The 18918-nt window shown below is 42.6% G+C and overlaps 1 protein-coding gene across 1 annotated transcript in view; it reads right to left on the bottom strand.

Moving 5' to 3' along the window:
• The window catches only part of LOC106566625 (plexin-D1), a 107643-nt gene that overhangs the window by 10605 nt on the left and 78120 nt on the right, over nucleotides 1-18918 (bottom strand). The window contains exons 22-33 of the mRNA XM_014134824.2: nucleotides 17213-17325; nucleotides 15619-15723; nucleotides 13923-14053; nucleotides 11340-11538; nucleotides 11000-11146; nucleotides 10604-10760; nucleotides 8513-8616; nucleotides 7643-7706; nucleotides 6548-6582; nucleotides 5621-5725; nucleotides 4051-4214; nucleotides 3794-3941 (exon numbers count right to left, since the gene is read on the bottom strand). Coding sequence (XP_013990299.1) covers nucleotides 3794-3941; nucleotides 4051-4214; nucleotides 5621-5725; nucleotides 6548-6582; nucleotides 7643-7706; nucleotides 8513-8616; nucleotides 10604-10760; nucleotides 11000-11146; nucleotides 11340-11538; nucleotides 13923-14053; nucleotides 15619-15723; nucleotides 17213-17325 — 1472 coding nt within the window. The remainder of the gene's footprint in view (nucleotides 1-3793; nucleotides 3942-4050; nucleotides 4215-5620; nucleotides 5726-6547; nucleotides 6583-7642; nucleotides 7707-8512; nucleotides 8617-10603; nucleotides 10761-10999; nucleotides 11147-11339; nucleotides 11539-13922; nucleotides 14054-15618; nucleotides 15724-17212; nucleotides 17326-18918) is intronic.

Raw genomic sequence — 18918 nt, 5'->3', positions numbered from 1 at the left:
CGCTTTTTTACGAGAAAAATGGCATAAAAATTGATTTTAAACAGCGGTTGACATGCTTCGAAGTACGGTAATTAAATATTTAGAAATCTTTTGTCACAAAGTGCGCGTGACCCTTATTTACAATTCGGATAGTGTCCTGAACGCACGAACAAAATGCCGCTGTTGGAACATAACTATGGATTATTTTGGACCAAACCAACATTTGTTATTGAAGTAGAAGTCCTGGGAGTGCATTCTGACGAAGAACAGGAAAGGTAATCAAACTTTTCTTATAGTAAATCTGACTTTGGTGAGTGCTAAACTTGGTGGCTGTCTAAATAGCTAGCCCTGTGATGCCGGGCTATCTACTTAGAATATTGCAAAATGTGCTTTCACCGAAAAGCTATTTTAAAATCGGACATATCGAGTGCATAGAGGAGTTCTGTATCTATAATTCTTAAAATAATTGTTCTGCTTTTTGTGAACGTTTATCGTGAGTAATTTAGTAAATTGTTAGTGAATTCGCCGGAAGTTTGCGGGGGTATGCTAGTTCTGAACGTCACATGCTAATGTAAAAAGCTGGTTTTTGATATAAATATGAACTTGATTGAACAAAACATGCATGTATTGTATAACATAATGTCCTAGGTGTGTCATCTGATGAAGATCATCAAAGGTTAGTGCTGCATTTAGCTGTCTTCTGGGTTTTTGTGACATTATATGCTAGCTTGAAAAATGGGTGTCTGATTATTTCTGGCTGGGTACTCTGCTGACATAATCTAATGTTTTGTTTTCGTTGTAAAGCCTTTTTGAAATCGGACAGTGTGGTTAGATTAACGAGAGTCTTGTCTTTAAAATGGTGTAAAATAGTCATATGTTTGAGAAATTGAAGTAATAGCATTTCTAAGGTATTTGAAAATCGCGCCACAGGATTCAACTGGCTGTTACGTAGGTGGGACGATTTGATGCCACCTAGCCCAGAGAGGTTAAGTCATTTAGCAGACGCTCTTATCCAGAGCGACTTACAAATTGGTGCATTCACCTTATGATATCCAGTGGAACAACCACTTTACAATAGTGCATCTAAATCTTTTAAGGGGGGGGTTAGGATTAGGATTACTTTATGCTATCCTAGGTATTCCTTGAAGAGGTGGGGTTTCAGGTGTCTCCGGAAGGTGGTGATTGACTCCGCTGTCCTGGCGTCGTGAGGGAGCTTGTTCCACCATTGGGGTGCCAGAGCAGCGAACAGTTTTGACTGGGCTGAGCGGGAACTGTAAGGCAGGTCCTCACCAGACATTACCTTTATCGCCTATGGGCACAAACCTACCGTCGCTGGACCAGACAGGACTGGCAAAAAGTGCTCTTCACTGACGAGTCGCGGATGTGTCTCATCAGGGGTGATGGTCAGATTCACGTTTATCATCGAAGGAATGAGCGTTACACCGAGGCCTGTACTCTGGAGCAGGATCGATTTGAAGGTGGAGGGTTCGTCATGGTCTGGTGAGGTGTGTCACAGCATCATCGGACTGAGCTTGTTGTCATTACAGGCAATCTCAACGCTGTGCGTTACAGGGAAGACATCCTCCTCCCTCATGTGGTACCCTTCCTGCAGGCTCATCCTGACATGACCCTCCAGCATGACAATGCCACCAGCCATACTGCTCGTTCTGTATGTGATTTCCCGCAAGACAGGAATGTCAGTGTTCTGCCATGACCAGCGAAGAGCCCGGATATCAATCCCATTGAGCACGTCTGGAACCTGTTGGATCGGAGGTTGAGGGCTACGGCCATTCCCCCAGAAATGTCCGGGAACTTGCAGGTGCGTTGGTGGAAGAGTGGGGTAACATCTCACAGCAAGAACTGGCAAATCTGGTGCATTCCATGAGGAGGAGATGCACTGCAGTACTTAATGCAGCTGGTGGCCACACCAGATACTGACTGTTACTTTTGATTTGAACCCCCTTTGTTCAGGGACACATTATTCCACAGTCACATGTCTGTGGAACTTGTTCAGTTTATGTCTCAGTTGTTGAATCTTGTTATGTTCATACAAATATTTACACATGTTAAGTTTGCTGAAAATAAACGCAGTTGACAGTGAGAGGACGTTTCTTTTTTTCGGAGTTTATTTCTCATAGAAACTAAACGAGAAACAGCTAATCTCTCGTCAACCCCCAACCAGGAAAGACTGACATGCATGATGTTTATGTTTGTTCTGTATGTGCAATTAAAAGGGTAAGGTGTGCTGCTATCTTTTGAGCCAGCAGTAGCTTTGCTGGCTCTTTCCTTGCTGCACTTGACCAAATTATCAGACAGTAATCAAGATGGGACAAGACCAGAGACTGAACAACTAGTACAGTTGATTTTTGTGTAAAAAACACATAACATGTTTTTGTAACAGAAATACCCTTCCTCAGCTTCACCTAAATTTGATCAATATGACTTGTCCATGATGATTGACCATCCAATGATATACCTAGGAGTTTAGTTTCCTCAACTTTCTCAATGATCACACACTTTATGTACAACTCCAGTTGAGATTTCGGTGTTAAAGAATGTTTTGAACCAAATACAATGCTTTCAGTATTAGATGTATTTAAGACCTATTTATTATTAATCACCCATTCTGAAACTTACTGCAATTCCTCATTTAGAATTTCAGTAAGCCTACTGGCTTTGGATACTGACATGTAGAGTGTGGAAATCATCTGCATACATAGTCATTCTGTAGCTTCGCGTAAGACCAGTGGCAAATCAATTGTTAAAAAAAATAGAGAAGCGTAACAGCCCAAGGCAACTGCCCTGAGGGACACCACACTGTACATATTTCATCTTAGATAAGCTTCTATTGGATAAATAACTCTCCAACCATGTGATGGCAGGTGATCTAAAGCCATAGCAAGTGAGTTTTTTCAATAACATTTAAACATTTTATTTTATCTTTATTTAACTATGCAAGTCAGTTAAGAACAAATTCTTATTTACAATGACGGCCTATCCCAGCCAAACCCTAACCCGAATGACGCTGGGCCAATTGTGCATCGCCCTATGGGACTCCCAATCACGGCCGGTTGTGATACAGCCTGGTTTGCCAGGATCTGTAGTGAGCACTGAGATGCAGTGCCTTAGACCGCTGCGCCACTCGGGAGCCCCATCAAAGTCTGCACTGAAATCTAACAATACAGCTCCAACTATGATCTTATTATCCATTTCTTTTAGCCAATCATCAGTCATTTGAGTCAGTGCATTACAAGTTTAGTACCCTTCTCTATATGCATGCTGAAAGTTAGTAGTTAACTTGTTCTCTGAAAAATAGAGAGAATTGTGTTTGACCAAATACAATGCTATCAGTTTACTAAGAAAAGGCAGAAAACTGATTGGGTGGCTGTTAGAACCAGCAAAGGGTGCTTGACAATTTTTTAGCAGTGGAATGACTTTAGCTTCCGTCCACGTTTTTTAGGCTTTGGTTAAAGATATAGCAAATAGGGGTGGCAATACAGTCTGCTATGATTCTCATTAGTGTCCTATCATGGTTGTTTATACCTGGTGGCTTATCATTATTGATGGATAACAATATTTTTTCCACCTTTCCCAAATTCAAAACAGCAATCCTTCTCTTTCATTATTAGATATTTTATACAAAAATATGATGGTTCACTGTTCAACATTGTAATTTCACTTCAGAGTTTTCCACAATGATTGTAATGTGTGTGTGTCTCATGTGCAATACAGTGTGTCTTTGTAACCATGTGACTGCGTTGAGTGCGATCACTTAACAGTAATTGTTTATACATGTGTAATGTGTGTGTCTCACCTTGCCCAGCTGCAGGTCTGAAACGGAGCAGGCATCTATGAAGGCCTGGGCAATGACAGACAGACAGGCGTCCATGTGGTCCGTCTTTTCAATGTCAAACACAAACTGAGGGTTCTTCAGGATGTTCACCCAGAAACGCAGAGGTAAACTATAGAGATGAGACAACATTATGTGAGCTTCAGGAACATCTTGCATTATGGATACTGTACTGCCTCATGCTACATTGATGAGTAGATGCATCTCGTTCCCCTAGCTACCAGTTGGTCTTCCAGATGTGCAGGGTGTCGGGGTCCGTGATGCCCCTCTTGTCCGCCTGCTCCTCCAGGAAGTCAAAGAAGTATTTGATTGCCAGCGGCGGACGCTCTGCAGGAATACTGAGGATGGCCTGGAACAAGTCATCTAGGAACTTCTGCAGTGTTCCCTACAAAACCACAACACAGATGGGATCAGACACGGAACCAGAATTGGATTGTTTGGAATTCTGGGATTTAATTTTTTTTTTTTAAATGTACCTTTATTTAACTAGGGAAGTCAGTTAAGAACACATTCTTATTTTCAATGACGGTTTAGGAACAGTGGGTTTACTGTCTTGTTCAGGGGCAGAATGACACATTTTTTTTTATTTTAAATGTTATTTTTTTCACCTTGTCAGCTCAGGGACTTGATCTTGCAACCTTTCAGTTACAAGTCTAACACTCTAACCACTAGGCTACCTGCCACCCCATGTCACTGTAAATAGAACTGATGATGGATTGATTGTCAACGATGATGGAATGATGCCTCTGCTTTAGCCAACTACCGTAATTTCCGGACTATAAGCCGCAACTCTTTCCCCACGCTTTGAACCTCGCGGCTTAAACAATGACGCGGCTAATATATGGATTTTTCCCACTTTCACATTTTTTTTTCTCCAAAAAAACACATTCTGTGACGTGCTCAGTTTTTTGGCGGCATGAAGCTTTCATTAGACCAATGAAATTGCCGAACGGGTTAAGGTCAAACAACTTTTTTGTTTACTGTTTAGATTAAATTGAGCGCTCTCAAACTTCCCATCATTCTGATTACTGTAGTCATTTTGTCACCCTCATCATGGCAAAGACATGGAGAAATGCATATGATGCAGCTTTCAAGTTGAAGGCGATTGATCTGGCTGTTGGAAAAGGAAATAGAGCTGCTGCACGGGAGCTTGGTCTTAATGAGTCGATGATAAGACGTTGGAAACAGCAGCGTGAGGAATTGACTCAGTGCAAAAAGACAACTAAAGCTTACTGCAAATTGATTTTTTTTGTTACAAGCCGTGTTTCGTTAAAGCCTATTTATTTTTGTTACAAGCCGTGTTTCGTTAAAGCCTATTTATTTTTGTTACAAGCCGTATTTCGTTAAAGCCTGTGTGAAGTTCATTTGTTTCAATGTTCCGGTAGGCACCTGCGGCTTATAGACATGTGCGGCTTATTTATGTTCAAAATAATATATATTTTTAAATTCAGTGGGTGCGGCTTATATTCAGGTGCGCTCAATAGTCCGGAAATTACGGTACTTGAGTTGTGACTGTCATGCCAAACTGTTTAGGATCACAATCGTACTAGTTTGGGAATCATGATGATGATCTTATAAATAACTTGTATTTTTGCATTTAAGCCACAATTTTGGATCTGTGTGGGTCTCCATCTCTCTAAGTAGGCTCACAATTGACATGATAAGCAGTTGGCTAGCTGAAGCACTAACAGATGGGCATCCAGGAAAGGCTGGCACTGCTTTCTGTCACTGTTCTGGTTGTACACTGTGGCTCATTAAAGTTGGCTGCCACACTGTGGGTTGTGTGCTTACCTTGGTGGAGAGGAGGCGGGTTAGGTAGATCTCAGGGAGGACCTTCTTACGATGACTCTGTCTGTGGGACTTCTTATTCTCAAACGGCTCATCATGAGGCAAGACCTGGAAGGGTGGGGGCAGGGGTTAGAGGTCAGGGTACAAAAACATCCTATCATCATGGTGGGGATATAACCTAAATCTAAATGAGAATCTTCTACGGAGGTGTGATTAACATTTGACAGGGAGATGAAATGAAAACAAGTGTTCTTGTATGAAGGTTTCAGTTAATACTTCTACCATTTCAAAATGTTTTCACTCACTTCTAAGTACTGAACACAACCCAGGAAACACATTTGGGATTTATGAGGCCTGACTAACAAGCAAGTTGGGACATTTTGGAAGTTTCTCTGATTGCTGTACAGTAAACCAATACGAGATGTCTAACATGCTGGTACAGGACAGGGCTAGGACAGGGGTGTGGAGGTGGAGGTGGAGGAGAAAGAAAGGACACTGTTGGTTTCACTCTACTGAGCCAGTCCAGGCCAGCACACCATAATATGAAGTGCTACATCAACAAATAACTGCTCAAGAAAAATGACTAAAGCTATTCTCTCAGTGAAATGTATGCCAGAGAACTCATTTCGTCGAACTGAAAGTTAGCATATCTGAGTTTTTTCAATGGCTTATGTGGTATTAGTGCTGTCATGTTCTTTCCTACATGCATGCGCTCACACACACTCTTATGAAAGTGTGTAGTTAGTGATTTATTGCTCAGGCTATCCCTGTGTCTGTCTGCGTTAAACTGAGTTCTTTCTGAGACCAATGGGGCTGATGACAGACTGACTGGGGTTAATAGAGGTGAATGAGAAAGCTCTCTGTCCGTGTGTGTGTGCTTGTGTGTGTGCTTGTGTGTGTGTTTTTGTGTGTGCTTGTGTGTGTGCTTACCAAGTGGACATATTTCTCTGTGTCCAAGTCTTTGGCTGCAGAGGGAGAGAAAGAAACAGAACAAAACAATGAGAGAAGGAGAGAGTGAGAGAGAGAATGAAAGAAGATCAGAGGAGGGGAGACAAGTAATAGACAGAAAAAAAGGAAGCGGTCATGAAGAGAGACAGAGGTTTATGGAAATCAAAGAGAGAGTGTAATTAGAGAGCGAGGGAAAAAAAGAACGATTATGAGTGAAAGAATGAGAGAGAAAAACTGAAAAGAAACAGAGAGAGGCAGACAGAGTCTGTGATTGGTGCTGGAGCCAGTGTAATGAGTTTATAATGCTCACGCATCGTCAGACCAGAGGTTCACTCTCTCCCTGGTTTACACACACGCACACGCACACGTGCGTACACACAAACACAGCCCAATAGTGGCTGTGCTCTCATTACTCTAGGCCTAGTCTTGGCAGGACAGGCCGGTTTAGGCCCCGGCCCCAGTCCAGACCCTCTTAGCTAATCACAGAGAGGGGGAAAGGTGTTTTACATTAGCCAAGGTGTACTACAAATCCATTAGGCCTGGCCTTTGAGCTGCTGGCTCGGTTTGGACCACTTTAGCCTCTCTGGCCAAGTATGAATGAGAGGAGAGGCCCTAATCGTTGGGATGGACAGAGCAGTCTGTCAGAACCGAAGTCCTGTTCTGGATGAGGTTAGCAGACCCTCCCAAACTGAACCGGAACATTGACGGCCCAGCAGAGTCGTCAACTGTTCATGCTTATGGATACTGAATATCAACCCACGCTGTTGAAAGGTCTAAATCCACTGTGTGTGTGTGTGCCTGTGTATCAGTGTGTGTGTGTGTGTGTGTGCATGCTTGTGTGTATTGTGTATGTGTGTGTGAATGATTAATTGAGAGTGTGTATATGTGGCTACAGCATGTTTGTGGTTGGAAATGAATGTATGTCTGTGGTTTGGTGTGTGTGTGTATATATATATGTGTCTAATGTGCTCAAGATGAGATGAGTGTATGCGGTTTTACCTTAATAAAGTACGTGTGTATGTTTTTCTAAGCATGTAGGGGTGTGTGACAAGGTGACAGTGTGTGTGTGTGACCTACCTCTCCCCAGGGTGTTGTCTCTCTTGTCTTTCATGCTCATGGCGAATGACGCCCCCTCTGGGATCTGGGGGTGGGGTCAGAGGTCACAGGATCAGGGGTGAGAGACATGGGGCACAAGAACTGGATCATTAACCGCTGCCTCAGGGTGTGTGAGAGAGAGTGTGTGAGAGAGAGAGAGAGAGAGAGAGAGAGAGAGAGAGAGAGAGAGAGAGAGAGAGAGAGAGAGAGAGAGAGAGAGAGAGAGAGAGAGAGAGAGAGAGAGAGAGTGAGTGAGAGAGTTTGAGTGTGTGTGAGAGATAATTTGAGTGTTTGTGTGTGTGTGTTTGGGGGGGTCATTAAAGTCAACACACAGTGAAATGGATTGAACAGCATTGCCAGTGAACTGAAACTGTTAGTACATGCTGTGCCTCGCTGCATTCACAGTTCACTGCCTTCCCAGCACGGACTAAGCAAAGCACTCAACAGCACAGGTAACAGGGCAGATGTTAGGGGTCACTGCCCAGCTGTTTACACACACACATACACTCAGGCACACCGAAATACTCTGACACATACCAAACATACCAAGACAATAGAAAGTGCAAAGACACACAGATACCCACAGACAATGACACACTGCATGTGTATGATCAGACAGACAAACTGCACATAGACTAACACACACACAGTCACCCACACATAAAAATCATGTGGCACCCATTGAGCAGTCAAGATGTCAACATTTACAGTGACAACTCACCCTCACCTCTCTTTTATACACCCACACACACACACACACACACACACACACACACACACACACACACGCACACACACATACACACACACGTTAGAGCATATGGGGTGTGTGTGATGGGAGCAGATCCTTGCCTGGTAATGTGTGACTGTGTTGAGTTTCTTCCTGCCATCCTCCATCACAGAGGTGTTATCCAGGTCTTGGAGGATCCTGCTGTTACTACCAGAAGCAAACCACTCTGCAGGAGAGGAGGGGGAGGCAATACATGTAATGAATGTTTAAATGCATTTAGCCTTCTACTGTACTGTACTAGCTCCATGTCAAGGACTAGAGTCACCCGAGCCATGGACCGTTCACTCTGTCACCATCTGGAAAATGTTATCGGAGCATCAGGTCTTGGACCAACAGGCTCCGATAAGGCTGCTGAACAGCTAACCCTATCTGTTGCCCTGCACCTTAGAGACTATTTTCACCTCAGAGACAATCTGCACCTTAGAGACTATTTTCACCTCAGAGACAATCTGTACCTTAGAGACTATTTTCACCTCAGAGACAATCTGCACCTTAGAGACTATTTTCACCTCAGAGACAATCTGTACCTTAGAGACTATTTTCACCTCAGAGACAATCTGTACCTTAGAGACTATTTTCACCTCAGAGACAATCTGTACCTTAGAGACTTTTGCACCGATGCACCGACCCTCCACACATCCAACCGACCCACCCACCTGTTCTATTATATGCTATTTATTTAACTGCATGACCAAGACACTAGCCACTTTGTTTGTAAATACAGTCATACTAGACATAGCACATTCATTATATATCCTATTGTTCATTATCTATACTGTATATCCTATTGTTCATGATCTATATACTGTATATCCTATTGTTCATTATCTATACTGTATACCCTATTGATCATTATCTATACTGTATATCCTATTGTTCATTATCTATACAGTATACCCTATTGATCATTATCTATACTGTATATCCTATTGTTCATTATCTATACAGTATACCCTATTGATCATTATCTATACTGTATATCCTATTGTTCATTATCTATACAGTATACCCTATTGATCATTATCTATACTGTATATCCTATTGTTCATTATCTATACAGTATACCCTATTGTTCATTATCTATACTGTATATCCTATTGTTCATTATCTACACTGTATATCCTATTGTTCATTATCTATACTGTATATCCTATTGTTCATGATCTATATACTGTATATCCTATTGTTCATGATCTATACTGTATATCCTATTGTTCATGATCTATACTGTATATCCTATTGTTCATTATCTATACTGTATATCCTATTGTTCATTATCTATACTGTATATCCTATTGTTCATGATCTATATACTGTATATCCTATTGTTCATGATCTATACTGTATACCCTATTGTTCATTATCTATACTGTATATCATATTGTTCATGATCTATATACTGTATACCCTATTGTTCATGATCTATATACAGTATACCCTATTGTTCATTATCTATACTGTATACCCTATTGTTCATTATCTATACTGTATATCATATTGTTCATGATCTATATACAGTATACCCTATTGTTCATGATCTATATACTGTATACCCTATTGTTCATTATCTATACAGTATACCCTATTGTTCATTATCTATACTGTATACCCTATTGTTCATTATCTATACTGTATACCCTATTGTTCATTATCTATACTGTATACCCTATTGTTCATTATCTATACTGTATACCCTATTGTTCATTATCTATACTGTATACCCTATTGTTCATTATCTATACTGTATATCCTATTGTTCATTATCTATACAGTATACCCTATTGTTCATTATCTATACTGTATATCCTATTGTTCATTATCTATACTGTATATCCTATTGTTCATGATCTATACTGTATACCCTATTGTTCATTATCTAAACGGTATATCCTATTGTTCATTATCTATACTGTATATCCTATTGTGTACACATCACTTTACTTGTTATTGATATTGTAGTGCAATGTTGAGGGAGCTAGCACACAAGTATTTCACTGCACCTTTTATACCTGCTGTAAACTGTGTATGTGATGAATACAATTTAATTTGATGTTAGCTGAGCTACGAAGTAATAATTGGTCATATAGCTCCTTTGCATGGCATTACTTCCACAACTGGGGAGTTGAAGGACAAATAAAAGTAACTTTTCTCACCCAGGTCTACGTCCTCTGCCCGGGGCCACTGGGAGAAGGGCAGGTTCTTATAGAAGGCCTCTAGAATTTTCTCCTTCACCTGACAGATGGTGTCTGTGTTCACAACCTTCACAGCCAGAGAGTCCATACCACATCCCTGGAACGACACGTTGATGTTCTGGACACACAGAGAGAGGGAGGCAATGAATGTTACAATGTCACCGTCTTTTACTTCAGATGGTTGATTATTCCTGCTGATTGATTAAGCTGGTTCATTATTCCTGTTGAGTGATTAAGCTACACATAGTTGAGATATTGTAAACTCTGTCATACGATAGACATATGATACATGCACATAGCAAGAGGTGAACCAATCAGTGGGCAGTATATGACCTGCGTTGTTGTGTGGTGACTGACCTGGGGCTTGGCCTCAACGTTCTCTCTGAGCAGCCACTCCTCGTTCAGTGTGTACCGGGCCTTCCCTGTGATGGCGTCTATAGAACCCTTGTTGATCTGCTGCCTGATGGCACAAAGCAGCAGGAAGAAGGGCTCGCCCACTGTCTCCTGCAGAAAACACAGTAACACGTTGATAACGTAAACATTGAGACTGTCAGTAAAGGCCCAGACTGTAACCAACTGGACAGGGAATACTCATGACTGGATACAAAAATGTTTGACGGGATTCTCGTTCTATTGTTCCATTCTATTGTCTCACTCCCTCTCTTTTCCCAACTCCCTCCCTGCCTCCCTCCCTCACCTTGAGGTAGCTGTACATGCAGATGGACATCCAGTTGGTTAGCATCTTCTCCACAACAGACTCTGTCCGTCGCAGCATCAGCTTGGGGTTCTTGGCGGCCGAGGCATCGATCAGATCCACCAGCAGATCCTTCATAATGCTGGTGTAGTACTCCAGCTTACCATGGAGGGCAATAGTGAGCAGGGATGCCAGGCTACACCTGGGGGGACACAGAAAAACACAAAAATGTGTGTGAGCACAGAGTAAAGAGACATATACAATTCACACAACATGATTTAGTCCCCACACCTGAGAATACACTGAGTTATGTATATGTTCTGAGTTGTCCCAGAGGATGGAGGGGGTGAAACAGTAAAGGTAGACGGGGGATTTCCATAACAAAGAACCTTTCATTTTTTTAAATGTTACCTTTATTTAACTAGGCAAGTCAGTTAAGAACAAATTCTTATTTTCAATGACGGCCTATGAACTGCCTTGTTCAGGGGCAGAACGACATAATTTTTACCTTGTGAGCTCGGGGATTCGATCTTGCAACCTTTCAGTTACTAGTCCGACACTCTAACCACTAGGTATACCTGCCGTCCCATCTAGGAGACCAGGCAGGGGAAACATTAAAGCCACACCACTACTGTGGTGCTGAGCCTGGAGAGGGAACAGTGAAAGGGTCTGGCTTCCAGAACCAATATGAGGAACCTCCAGAACAACTGTGTGTTTTTAGACTGATACACTATATGATACACTATATGCTGAGGTGTTGTTGTATAGAGCTGGAAAACAGGCGGCAGGTAGCCTGGCGTGTAGGAGCGTTGGGCCAGTAACCGAAAGGTTGCTGGATTGAATCTGTTGTTCTGCCCCTGAGCAAGGCAGGGTGGTGTACCTCTAACTGTTCCCCAGGTGCCGATGAAGTGGATGTCAATTAAGGCAGCCCCCAACACTTCTCTGATTCAGAGGGGTTGGGTTAAATGCAGAAGACACATTTCAGTTGAATGCATTCAGTTGTACAACTGACTATGCATCCCCCGTTCACCATATTGTACACATAAACATTTTGAACTGGGAAGAGGTGGATAGACACTCAGGGGCCAGTTTATTAGGTACACCCATCTTGTACCGGTTCGGACCCCCTTTGCCTCCAGGACAGGCTGAATTATTTTGGGTATGAAAAGGTTACTCAATTGGTATCAAGGGATCAAACGTGTGCCAGGAAAACATCCCCCACAACATTACAACACTGCCACCAGCTTGTACCATTGACAGGATGGGGCCATAGACTCAAATCAAATAAAATTGTATTAGTCACATGCGTCGAATACAACAGGTGTAGACCTTACAGTGAAATGCTTACTTACGAGCCCCTAACCGACAGTGCAGTTAAAAAAAATACTGATTAGAATAAGAGAAACGTAACAAGTAATTAAAGAGCAGCAGTAAAAAAATAACAATATATACAGGGGGGTGCCGGTACAGAGTCAATGTGCGGGGGCACTGGTTAGTTGAGGTAGTATGTACATGTAGGTAGAGTTAATTAAGGTGACTATGCATAGATGACAACAGAGAGTGGCCTGTGGAGAGGGGAGGGGAGGGCATTGCAAATAGTCTCTGCCATCAGCATGACACAACAGGAACCGGGATTCGTTGGACCAGACAATGTTTTTCCACTCCTCCATTGTCCAGGGTTGGTTATCGAGTGCCCACTGGATCTGCTTCTTCATGTATATAGCTGATCGGAGTGGAACCCAGTGTTGTCCTCTGCTGCAATAGCCCATCCATGACAAGGACCGACGAGTTGTACGTTCCGAGATGCCATTCTGCACACCAGTTATTTACCTGTTTGTGACCTGCCTGTTAGCTTGCACCATTCTCCCCTCGACCTCTCATCAACAATCTGTTTTCTCCCACAGGACTGCTGCTGGCTGGACGTGTTATGTTTGTCATCCTAGGTAAACCCTAAACACTGTTGTGCGTGAAAAGCCTAGGAGGCCGGCCATTTCTGACATACTGGAACCGTTGCGCCTGGCACTGGCGATCATACCATGCTCAAAGTCACTCGTTCTGCCCATTCTAACATTCACTCAAACAGTAACTGAATGCCTCAATGCCTGCTTTACATAGTAAGCCATGGCCACATGACTCACTGTCTTTAGGAGCAAACCATTTTCGTGAACAGGGTGGTGTACCTACTAAACTGGCCATTTATTTTTATTTTACCTTTATTTAACTAGGCAAATCAGTTAAGAAAAAAATATTATTTTCAATGGCGGCCTTGGAACAGTGGGTTGACTGCCGTGTTCAGGGGCAGAACGACAGATTTTTACCTTGTCAGCTCAGGGATTTCTAACCACTAGGCTACCTGCCGCCCAAGTGTACAGGGTAATCAGTCGTCACCCTTTTCCTAAACCTAATCCTCTTAACCTGTTACATGAATTATCCTAACCTGCTGCGTATTTTCTCCTAACATGCTACAAAATTCTAATATGACAAAAGCTGCATCCTTTCTGGTCAAAACCATAATCAGTTGTATAGCAGACAGTCACGGTACTTTGGGTTTGAAGTACACATGGTTGACATGGTTTTCATGGTTACCTGTCGCGTATTGCAAAGTCCTTCTGTTGCTCCAGTGCATGAACAAAGGTAACCAGGAAGTGCTTGTTGTTGAGAAGAGTTGAGAAGAGAGTGATTCCCTCCTCCATGTTAGGCTTGGCTGTGTTAGAGGGCTGGAGAGAGAGAAAGAGAGACAGAGAGAGAGAGAGAGAGAGCGAGACGGAGAGAGAGAGAGAGAGAGAGACAGAGAAAGAGAAAGTTGGAAAAGGAGAGAGAAAAGAGAGAGTTATGTGTATTGAACCAATCAGGGCCCAGTTTACCAAAAGCATCTTAAGGCTAAGTCATCGTTAGAAACTTTGTAGGTGCATCATTACATCTCCAAGCTGTTTCCCAAAACCATTGTTATTAATGATGCCCTTGAAAACCCTCATAATCTAACGCCTGCCACTCGAACAGCTAAGTACATCGATAGATGCTTTCTTGCCCTACCGCGGCACTTTATACAAAGAAGATTTCCGCTAAACATACAAACATTGTTTATCCACCTCTTTCGAACCACCAATAACTTCAGAACAAAGTTGACTACAAATACAGAGTTGCCAATGTCCTTGCAATTGATTCAAACTGCAGCGTTGCCTTTCTTTTGATCCTATCAGTATCAACACATGCCTCAACAACGCACTTAGTGAACGTTCTCTCTGCATGGTGTTTTGGGAAACGTATGTTACATTTTCGGCAGTTGCAGGTAAGATGCATCGTTAAAACACATTATAGGGAAACCGGGCGCTGTTCAATCAGACTCCTCGCTAATCCAAATCCACCTCATAAATCCAGCTCATACCAGAGTATGACCACTAAAACTCATTATCGCTTTCCACCTCAGAGCTTTTCACCTGCTTTCTCATAACATCATCACAGTCCCCAGGTGCTTTCTAGTACTGTCTTCTAAACACTCCTAGCCTAGTTAATGCGGATGTATCCTGTCTAACGGTGCACCTAAGCCGTGCTCTGATGAAGTCTTCCCTCTGGACTGCAGCCATATGCTCCTGTTTCCACAGTGACAGAAGGAGAGCAGGGGTGTCCATTAAGATAAATGGCCGCCTGTGAGATTTGGACGCTGTGACCTGGAAAACACTTCCCGGGAAAATAGTGAGGATCTGAAACACTTTATCACCCTTAGACAGGCTCCCCTGGCTGTCGACCCAAAACCATGCATTGTTTCAATAGTAGAGCTCTCTCTCACACACACACACACACACACACACACACACACACACACACACACACACGGCCGTCGGCATGGTTATGGTAGAATGAGTGCTGTGCCATCATCATCATGGAGACGGTGGGAAGTGTGTCAACAACCTGCCAGTGTTTGGGTGGGCTGGGATAGTGTTTGACAACGTAAAAACTCTGAATCATATGGACTGGCAGCTGGTGAATGGGCATTAGAATGCAATGCATACACATGTCTGCACAGTTAGACACATACACGCACACACACATCCACCCATGCACACACACACTCATTAAGGCACGCACGCAAGCACATGCACATGGTTGGGCTTTCCTTCTATAGTTACTCCTAATCAACAGCCTCACCGTGGAGACTTAATCATCTTCAGTGTGACCCAGTTGTGAATCAAAGGAACGAGGAAGTAGAGGAATAGAATGTAGGCGCTCCAGGTAGAGGAGAGCAGAATGGATAATGGAACACTTCAGGGGGTTATCTCTATACCTGCCAGTCTTGCAGAAGGGGGTGTGTCTCAGGGAGGGCTCGTGGACCGAGGGCGTCGTTCTCATAGACGGGCTGGACCAGACTCCTCTCATAGTCCGAACACATCTGAGGTAAACATACAGAGAGACAGAACCATTACATCACGAAACGTATTTAGAGACAAACAGAGAAAGGGCCAGACACATCGACCATTGCTCTCATAGTCAGAGCCAACGGAGTCAAATAATTTAATGAGCTGTGCCACACACACATACACACACTGTGTTTCAATGTGTGTCAATGGGATAGAGGGTTGAGACTGTGCCCTTGTCTTGTGGCAACTAATTGAACAGTATTGTGTTGCTATATGTATTTGGTCTCTGTAAACATGAGCGGCGACAGTAAACTACTGAGGTAACGACGCAAGTGTTTATCCTGCATCAGTGTATGTGTGATTGTGTGTGTGTGTGTGAGTAGTGAAGTAACAACATAAGTATTTATGTTCCATCATAGCAGCTTTTAAACAGTATACCAGCTCTCATTTCCTTCACATCTAAAAAACACACTGTCCACCTCGACAAACGTATGCAGTTCTATCTGTGAACGAGTGTGTGTGCATACAATAGACTGTGTGGGTGATTGCAGGAGTCTGTGCTGATACTGTATGTGCATGGCTGTGTTTGAGTATGGATGGTTGTACTAAAGAATGTGCATGCGAACGAAAGTGTGTCGGTGGGTTCACAAGTATGTGCCGATGTGTGTGTGTAGCTCTGTGCGGGGTAAGTTGTTTTGTGCGAGTGCCCAGCATTGTTCCTTGTCCTTGAAACATCCAACTAGCTCTCACAGTCTCACATCAGAATTAGACGTTCATCCATGTTTCTCAAAAGTCCAATTTCGAAGTCGTTGCAAACGTCAAATATCACATTTCTGAAAGTTTAAGGTTAGGTTTAGCCATTAACTCCTCCAAACGTTTAAGTTAAGGCATCAATGCCGAATGCTTAAGGTAAGGGTTAAAGTTTGGGTTGATCACTTGATTTAAACTTGCAACCTTTGGAATCAGAGGCAGATGCTTATGCTCATCCGCCATCGCCACCCACAACACCCACCACGCAAAACCTAAATCTACTTGAAGGTAACAGTGCTCACTGCTGCCCCTAGCGGCTGGTCTCCACTTTAACTCCAGACGTCCTCAGACATGGATGAACGCCGAATACTGACTTGTATCATAGGTAACCTGGCTGGAAACGTCATGCTTGTGGTTTGAAACTTCATGCCCGGTGTTTGAATACCAAACACACTGTTGTGTCTGTCTGTATCTCTGTCTGTCTGTGGAAACACACAGAGGCATAGACAGAAAATCTACACCTGTCCAACAGGATGGATAGCACATCAGAGAGGAGAATATTTTTACCTGTAATGTATATATGTTCTTCTTAAGGGACTTAAACCACACCATGCCTGTCAAGTTTTGGGACGGTAATAACTTGGACACGTGAAGACCTTTTCAATGTAAACTGTAAAAAATATTCTGATGGAAAATCTCTCTAATGGTTGTAGTAAGGTGATACCCACCTTGGGGGAAGAAGAGGTGTGTGTGTGTGATTAACTGACTCACCTTGGGGAAGAAGGTGCGTGTGACAAACTGTTTGTACTCCAGGAAGGGGATTCCCTGGCTGCGGTTCAGCTCCTTAGTCAGGTCTGTCATGTCTGTCTGCAGCTCTGCAAAGCCTGGAAGGACACCAAAGGGTCACAGGACATTCACAGGACATTAAGTTACATACAGTTTAGAACACCTAAGACAACTCTCAGTCTCATCCCAGAACACAGGCCCAAAACCATGTATAAATGGTTTCGAGAGCGCCACTTTCTGCTCCATAGCCGTTGCTAAGCGATAATTTGCACTTCCGTGTTGTGCTGCTTATTTGTGATAGTTTTCTAAAACTGATGTCCAGTGAAAGCAGATATGCAATGTATTTTTATTTGGATCACATGTAATGGAAATACACAAAATAGTCCAAATTGGTGAAGTGAAATGAAAAATATTATTTATATAAAATTTTATTATTTTTTTTATGGAAAAGTGGTGCGTGCATATGTATTCACACCTTTTGCTATGAAGCCCCTAAATAAGATCTGGTGCAACCAATTACCAGAAGTCACATAATTAGTTAACCTGTTTGGGATAGGGGGCAGTATTTTCACGGCCGGATAAAAAACGTACCCGATTTAATCTGGTTATTACTCCTGCCCAGAAACTAGAATATGCATATAATTAGTAGATTTGGATAGAAAACACCCTAAAGTTTCTAAAACTGTTTGAATGGTGTCTGTGAGTATAACAGAACTCATATGGCAGGCCAAAACCTGAGAAGATTCTATATGGGAAGTGCCCTGTCTGACCATTTCTTGGCCTTCTTTAGCCTCTTTATCGAAAATACAGGATCTCTGCTGTAACGTGACATTTTCTAAGGCTTTCATTGGCTCACAGAAGGTGCCAGAACATGGAATGATAACTCTGCAGTCTCTGGGCGAAAAACAGTAGGGGTTTTGGAGAGTGGTACTTCTGAGAACAATGGCACTGGTGCGCACATGCATGTGACGACTCCATTTTCTTCTTTCAGTGTTTGAACGGATACAACATCTCCCGGTTGGAATATTATCACTATTTTATGAGAAAAATCACATAAAAATGTATTTTAACCTGTTGGGGCTAGGGGGCAGTATTTGCACGACCGGATAAAAAACGTACCCGATTTAATCTGGTTACTACTCCTGCCCAGTAACTAGAATATGCATATAATTGTTTGATTTGGATAGAAAACACCCTAAAGTTTCTAAAACTGTTTGAATGGTGTCTGTGAGTATAACAGAAGATTCCAAACAGGAAGCGCTCTCTCTGACTATTTCTTGGCCTTCTTGATCATCTCTATCCAAAACAGGGGATCTCTGGCATAATGTGACATTTTCTAACGCTCCCATAGGCTCTCAGAAGGCGCCAGAACGTTGAATGGTGACTTTGCAGGCCATGGCTGAAAAACAGTAGTGCATTTGGATAGTGGTCGATCTGAGAACAATGAGACTGGGGCGCGTGCACGAGCCGACACCATGTTTTTATTTTTTCATCTTAGAACGAAAACAGGGTTTCCCGGTCGGAATATTATAACTTTTTTACGAGAAAAATCGCATAAAAATTGATTTTAAACAGCGCTTGACATGCTTCGAAGTACGGTAATGGAATATTTTTTAAATATTTTGTCACGAAACGCGTCACCCTTCTTTACCCTTCGGATAGTGTCTTGAATGCACAAACAAAACAGAGCT

The sequence above is a fragment of the Salmo salar genome, chromosome ssa13 (genome assembly GCF_905237065.1).
Source record: "Salmo salar chromosome ssa13, Ssal_v3.1, whole genome shotgun sequence".
NCBI classification, from domain to species: domain Eukaryota; kingdom Metazoa; phylum Chordata; class Actinopteri; order Salmoniformes; family Salmonidae; genus Salmo; species Salmo salar.
Note: the sequence above shows the minus strand (reverse complement) of the source record. Positions and strands in the feature narration are given on the sequence as shown.